The 7,581-nt window shown below is 40.6% G+C and overlaps 1 protein-coding gene across 1 annotated transcript in view; it reads left to right on the top strand.

Moving 5' to 3' along the window:
* Positions 1-7,581, top strand: part of LOC108767141 (homeobox protein onecut) — a 110,936-nt gene that overhangs the window by 92,555 nt on the left and 10,800 nt on the right. Inside the window, exons 3-4 of the mRNA XM_018516869.1 lie at positions 3,109-3,132; positions 4,184-4,299. Of these exons, the coding sequence (XP_018372371.1) occupies positions 3,109-3,132; positions 4,184-4,299 (140 nt within the window). The remainder of the gene's footprint in view (positions 1-3,108; positions 3,133-4,183; positions 4,300-7,581) is intronic.

The following is a 7,581-nucleotide window of genomic DNA, read 5'->3' as shown; positions in this document are numbered from 1 at the left end:
CTCCTTTCACCCGTTATCGGTCGCTTGCTAATGGCACGCGATTGCCTTTCGCGTTTATCCGGAACGGCGTTCGCGCGTCCAACGGATCTGCGGACTGCCGCCCCACATCCGCGACCTTTGCCCTCCGCGATCGTGTCGACGACACGCGCGGAACCCATCCTGACGTTTCATTTCTCGCGACGCGGATCGACATTCAGTTACCAATCCTCCCTTCCGTGAACCGGTTCGTTCAGCCACGTAGCGAAATTAGTCCTTCACGAGCAGCAGCAAAGGAAGGAAATTTTTTTGCACGTTTCTTTTATTTCCCTCCCTTCCCCTCCCTCCCTCCCCTCTCTCTCTATTTTCCATTAGTCTCGCATATAACAGCTTCCATATCCGAGAGCACTTAAACTTTGCCCGACCTTCTCGTCCCCGGAGTATCGTATTTTAATTTTTTTTTTTTTAATAAATATCAGAATGATTTATTTATTCGAACTGAAAAAGAGAAAGAGAGGAAAGGAGCGTATATGTACGTGTCGTCTCGAACGAAACTGTCGCGTCCGACGAAGGGGTTAAATCTCTCCGAATCATCTCGGAGGGTTTTAAAAATTCAATAAAAGGCTCGGACGAGCAAATGGATCTTAAATATAACATCCCTCCAATTCGACGTGTCCCATCGATATCCCGTCGGGGAGGAGGGAGAATGGACGACGCGGAGATAAAGCGGCGAAACTGTCTCGCTCTGTCTCTCGTGCTTTCTCTCTCTCTCTCTCTCTCTTTAAATTTACATAATTGAAAAGGAGAAAAGAGGGGAGAAGAGGACGCGACGCGCAACGCGAAAAGTCGCGAGACGATCATTTCCAATTTCGAACTAATTTTACGGTCAAATTGAAAACGACGCAATCGTTGTTATTATTATAACCGAGAACACCGCTTATCGATCGGCAAGGGCCATTAAACTCGAAACGACAAAATATAGTTATTTCATAGATGAATGGAGGACTATTACGTTCGAATGGCTATTAACAATTTGGTGTGGCCTGGTGATCAATTATTATGTATTCATTTCTGTGTGCACGTACGCACCGTACGTGTGTATGTGTGTGTGTGTGTGAGTGAGTGCGCCTATGCGAGCGCACGTGCGCGATATAATTTAGGACCGTTGGCACTTTTTTTTTTCCCCACTCGCCTTTAACGCGGAGTCAACGATTCCCCTGCCGTACTTACGAATTAATAGGGGCCGTCAGCTCTTAATTCAATTATAACGCGTGCCGCGCTCGAGTGGCGCGCGAGAAGAATTGAGAATGCGCGCAAGAAGCGTGAATAAAAATTGTCGCCGATACTGGACTATATTTGTACGCATCATTAAGAACCAACCGCTTGAATAACCCAGATCTGCTTAATTCCGACGCTGATGCAGGTATATGAGTCGCGCGCGCGCGCGGATGACATGGACCGTCGGGGATTTTTCGCGTCTCTTTCTCGTGTCGTGCGATCGTTGACGGATGAAAATTTGATTCACGACCGACTAATCAAGTCGCTTACTCGGCACACACCGACACGTCATTCAGACCACATTAAAACGCCACGGTGATACACGTATATGTATATTTATGTACCTGGAGATATATATATATACACACACACCTTTCTTTTGCTCAGTAACAATGGAACAACATTTACTATTCTGCTCTCATACAGAAAGACAAACACGAAACTCGCTCCACGGACTATCCTTTCCCCGACCCTTCCACCGCTCCTCTTTGCGGTCGCTCCAGATCCTCGGATGCTCTCGCGGACTCGTGGAACCGAATTCTCAATGAACACTCAATGTTCCCGAGTCCTTGAATTCACGGATCCTAGGAGCGCCGCGGACCATCCTTGAGAGGGCCTAAGCACAAGGATGACCGTAACTGAATCGTGGAACGCAAGTCATAGTTGTAGGTTGACCAAAACATCGATCTACGACTCGGTTACAGCCATCTTTGTGCTGAGGCCCAGAGTCGATCCGCTGATCGCGGGAGAATCCGGGATTCCCCGTAAAGTCTGTGTCACACCACGCGTTGCGGATGTGGATCACGGATCGTGAAAAATAAAGATTCATCTGTTTGGCAAACTGAATCGTTGGCTGCTTCAAACTGATCGAGTGGTCAACGATTCATAGTTCATAATTCTATAGAATCTTAGATAATTAGATTTAACATTGAGTTGATTAGGTTAGTTTGTCGCCGCCAATTTTAATTTCTTATGAGTACTGATTGGCTGTCTAAATCACGTGATTACGATGCCATTTTAATTTCTTATTAAAATGGAGCGTGGTTAGTCTCACTACAAATGCTTTGAACCACTTGACTGACCAATGAGGAGAAAGAATGTTACTATTGGCTAATCAAAAATGCTTCAAAGTATTTACAACGTTAGCTTGACCGTATTCTACGATAGCCAATCAGACCATACCCTTCTATGATTAATCTCTGATTATCTAGGACTCTACACCATCGGAATTCAATTTGCGTCCGCAATGCGTGATGTGACACGAGCTTTAAAACCCACGTCACACTACGCATTAGAGATTGAGGATTGTAAATTGGAGATTAGAATTCAGCCAATCAGAATGAAACGGATTAAAACGATCCGACTAGTCGAGTTCTAATCTCCAATGTCCTTAATCTCCAGTGTACAGTGCGACACGGACTTGAGCTCTTTCGGAGGAATTGCTGGTTAAAAGGGATCCACGGATTCTTGCGCCAGCATCCCGCTCCTCCCTTGTCACCTTTATACGAAAGAGAGAATGCGCATCTTTATGACACACTTGCATCCGCCCCCTGCCCTATTCGTACCCCCTTAGTGATATGTATGATTTATTACCAGCCAGCCAGTAGCTCTAAGTTTGAAATTCGTGTATGCAACTCAGTTCCTTCCTATAATGACTTGTGTACATGCTACGTTACGTACCTATTTACCCTTATTAATGTATATCTGTCTTGAACGCGAAAGCGAAGCGAGAGAAAAGATAACAACGACCTATCAAAAAAAAAAGAAAGAAAAAATAGAAAAAAAAAGAAAAGGTCGTGCGACATTTCGCCATGTTCCTACTGACTAACATCGGTCTTTTTTTTCTGCTTTCAGCTGCACAGATTCCACAACGCGGAAGTAAGTACGATTAAATTACGTTTGAAAAACCACAACTGCTCTCTCAACCACCCTCCCTCCTCGCGCCACATCCTGTTCGCCCACGCCCGCACCTCTTCTCTGTAATTGCGATTATCGTCGTAAGACCGTTTATCGTAGTGTAGAAGCGAGGATGCGGAACTACGCGGAAAATGTCACGGCACGCCAGTGTCGGGGTCTGTTTCATGAATGGAAACGAAAACGCGAATTGAAGGACTTGATTAAGCGGTCGGTGCGATGAGAGAATCCCACCCTTCCGAGTCGGGATTCATTCCCGAGTTGCTTTGGACCGTATAGATCGCATCTCGATAATAGCGCTTGGTTTTGATTAGTAAATTCTCGCAGATCTTAAAGAATGTACAACAATATCGAGGAACGCATAAATCTGTAATTATCAAATATTATTTCCCTCGGATTTTCCATCCCTTAAATTTCAGGATCATCATAGCTTAAAACATAGAATATTTGATCCTACTGTTAATAATCTTTGAGCTCCCCAGAAATTTCTGAATTTTTTGCGAAACTTATATTTCCCGAAACGTTTGTTAAATTCTAGAAGCCTCGAAACTAGTCGATCTTCGTCTGGCAACAAAAAGTCTAAGGACCGATTTGACCGATTAAAAACTGATCTATTATTTTGTTTTTCTCCGTTTTTTGCAAATTATAATTTATATAAAATACAATGTCATTAATTAAATAATTAAGGAATTAAATTAGGGACGATTAGTTTTAAGTTTTTTTGCAATTGGCAGTTTTTACTTATGAAAAATTATTTTGCCGAGTACTAATCTCTCGTTACCACCAAAAAGGATCGAAATTAAAACGCTATTATCGAGATTTCACCCAGCGATTACCAATCTTCTCAACAAACTTAATCAGAAACCTCCAAATATATGTACATCTCGATTCCCAGTTGCATGTTGTATTTACGTAAATGAGAACGCACGCGTGAACCGCACCGTTCTCTCTCTATCTCTATCTTCCCTCTCCGTCTCTGTACCTACCTCTCTCTCATGAATTCCTCTAATTTCAGCATGCAAGAGGAAAGACGAGATGGCGAACCAGGCAGAACACCAACAGCCCGCCCCCAAGAAACCGCGGCTGGTTTTCACAGACCTTCAGCGCCGTACTCTACAGGCTATTTTTAAAGTGAGTACCGTGCGCGCGCGCTCGCGCGCACATACACATATACGTGCACACAACACGTAACTTCTTACCTCTTGTGATCGATAGTAATTGCCCTGTTCTTCTCTACCCCCTCCGGCGATATGCACAGGCAATTGAATATTGAGAGAGCGCTACCACCGCTGACTGATCCGCTGCTTGTTAACGGGGACTAACTTTCGCGGTCGAAAGCGTATATAATATATGTATACGCGAGTTCGAACTTGCACTCATCGCATTCGACTCGCGAGGACACCTGTGTCCCTTCCTGGATCGATAGAGTTTTTCTTAAAACGTAAAGCCTCTACACGAGGCACCTCCTCCTCCATCCCCCGCGCCGAGTAAACCGCGACATAGGAAACAGATGGTACACGCAATCGCGAAGTTACGTAAGAACCCCGACGAGGCTTCTAAATACTGAACGCTAACAGTTTCGTGGGGAGAGTAACCCTTTTCCGAATAATGACTATTTACTCGAGGAGATCGCGACGAGGAAGCGCCGTTAGCGCGTTTCGTCCCGGTTTCCATCCCCCGCGGGATGCTGTTAGTTCCGTGGGTAAACAGGGAAATAAATTTTACCAGTGCCTCGTGCGCGCGGCCTATTATTCCTAATTTGGACTACATTCCAAAACGTCCTCTCCAAGGAAAATTTTACTCGAGATATATACGTAACGTGTACTACCATGGGAAGAAAGATTTGTTAAAACAATTAAAAATTTCACTGATTAAGCAAATCTATGGTCGTACAGGGTTATCACTAATTCCCCATCCAAAATTTTCTTTGACTTCCAATAATATTTTAAAATTTTTTGTATTTTCGTCGTGATTTGGAAACAGGATTTTATTAAGCATTTTGTTGAGAGATCAATTTAACATAGCAATGTAAATTTCTATTAATGTTGCTGACACTGCTTGCATTTTTATAATTGTTAAGTTGGTAGCTTGTTTCCAAAATTGCATAGGTGTGAGGTATGTATATTAAATTTCTTTGAAGTCAAGAATTTTAATTTTCCAGAAAATTTTGCAAAATTCCTTGACTTTTCCCTAATTTCCAGTTTTGTGACAACCCTGCCCATAATACAGCAATTTTCCATGTTAAAGTGGCAAAATTGTTAATGAAATTATAATTAAAGCGATTATAGGTAATCATATTGTAACAGCACAGCAAATTTGTTAATACAGCATAAACAGTTTTCTATTATGCAAAGTCAATCCAGTTCATAGATTAAAATGTTTAACAAACATGCCAGCTAAGACGGCGTGTACTTTGGTTGCTGCAATGAAGAAAACTTGTTACATAAGCAATTCTCATTGTAGCGAAAAATTAGCTGAATTAGCATACTAATAATTTCTTACAGAAATAATTTCTTCGTTGAACCATCAAATCTTCTTAGCTACAGATGTTGAATTCGTGCAGCAAGCTATAGCTTTGCTAAACTATCTAATCTATTTTTTCTCTGTGTATTATATCGACTAAAATTTTCTTCGAAGAGGACATTTTAGAGCGTAGCTTTGGACGGCAAGGAACCGGGGAAAATCGTTTGGTCTCGGGGCTTCCCCGCGACGGAAAAACACTGTCTCCGCTGCCATGCCGCGCGGATACCTGAAATTCAGTTGCGCTGCGTCAACCGACCGCGCGCGCTCTCTCCGTCTATCGATCGGTCTTGAATAATTTCGCGGCCGGTTCTTTACTTATGCGCTCCGTATTTCAGCCCCGCTGATTGCAACGCCGCGCTACTGCCGCTGCCGGCGGTCGCCGTCAAGAATAGCCATTGATATTAACCGTTTCCTCATTAGCGTCGCGGGCGGGAAAAAAATAACGATCGCAAACGCACGTTTTCGATCATCCCGTGCTCGTGTTTCCTCTAATCGTATCGTTGCGACGGTACAACTGCAGTTCTTCGAGTTCGAATATCGTTTGGACAATTTCTTGTTCATCCTCACCATTTGTTTCAGGCTACGAAAAAATCTATATTTTGATTTATTATTTATTTTAGAGTCTCACTCATTATTGTAATAATAATATTTATATGTATATAATTAAATTAGGTTTATTTGTGGATTAATAAAGTGCAGATTTTTAACTGATTTAAATATTTTTAAAAGCGTACTATAGTTAGCCTGGAAATATCGGACAGTGTCCAAACTTAGAGTTCCTTTTAGATAAGAATACCGTTTGGACAATATTTAATCGATTCATTTGTTTCAGGATTACTACGAAGAAATTTAGATTTATTATTATTTTGCTAATATTTATTTTACAGACTTATTATAGTGATAATAATATTTTTATATGTCGCACTCCAAGAAAAGAAACACAGAAGGAATGAAAGAAAGTTGAAGATACAAAATCGGGAGAGAAAAAATTGCGTATTTTGAAATTAATTATTATTACGGCAGTTAATATTAAACAGTTGATTTATTGTTAGAACTAATCACACAAATTGCTTGTTACATTTCTCTAGAAATAATGGCGGTATTAATTTTATTAAAATATTGTATTAACCGTAAAAACTACCCTTATTTTTGCTTACGTCGTTTTTTCCTTTATATGTCATTTTTCTTTTAAATATTTGAATTCAACTGATGGTATTTTTCTAAAGACTAATATATACTTAGAACGCAATCCACACATAATACGAAATTCGACAAATTTTGATATAAACTATTCAATTAGATTTATTTTTGTATGAATAAACAGCTTAAATATTAAATTAATTTGAATGGTTTTGAAAAGCATACTATAGTTAACCTGAAAGTATCGGACGATGTCCAAACTTATTGTTAGACTCCCTCAGTTAAGAATTCTTCTTTTCAAAAACTGTTTATACTTTGAGCAATTAATTTTTTAGTAAACCGCCATTTATTTCAGCACTACAAAGAAATTTGTTTTGCTATTATTTATTTTACAGACTTACTTATTATTGCAATAATAACATATATATTTACGTACACAATTAAATCCATCTATATAATTGATTCATTTTTTTAATTAACAGACTGCACGAATGTTAAACAGAGTTGAACGTTTTTGACAAGCGCATTAACCGGGAAAATGGTAAAACGATTAAGGAACTCTAACAACAGCCAACTCGAGTGACTCAATCGTAATCTAAAAGACGCGTTATTGGACCGATGAAGAATTAAAAAAAAAAAAAAAACAATGATGTCTATTAATGCAGTCAATCCGCGGAATCAAACTCGGAAAATCGCGAGCTCCACATCTCGTTACATCCGCGGCTATTGCGAACTACGATTACAATTACA

Source organism: Trachymyrmex cornetzi, unplaced genomic scaffold (assembly GCF_001594075.2).
Source record: "Trachymyrmex cornetzi isolate Tcor2-1 unplaced genomic scaffold, Tcor1.1 scaffold1204, whole genome shotgun sequence".
NCBI classification, from domain to species: Eukaryota; Metazoa; Arthropoda; class Insecta; order Hymenoptera; family Formicidae; genus Trachymyrmex; species Trachymyrmex cornetzi.
The sequence above is the reverse complement of the archived record's forward strand: the minus strand, read 5'-3'. Positions and strand labels throughout refer to the sequence as shown.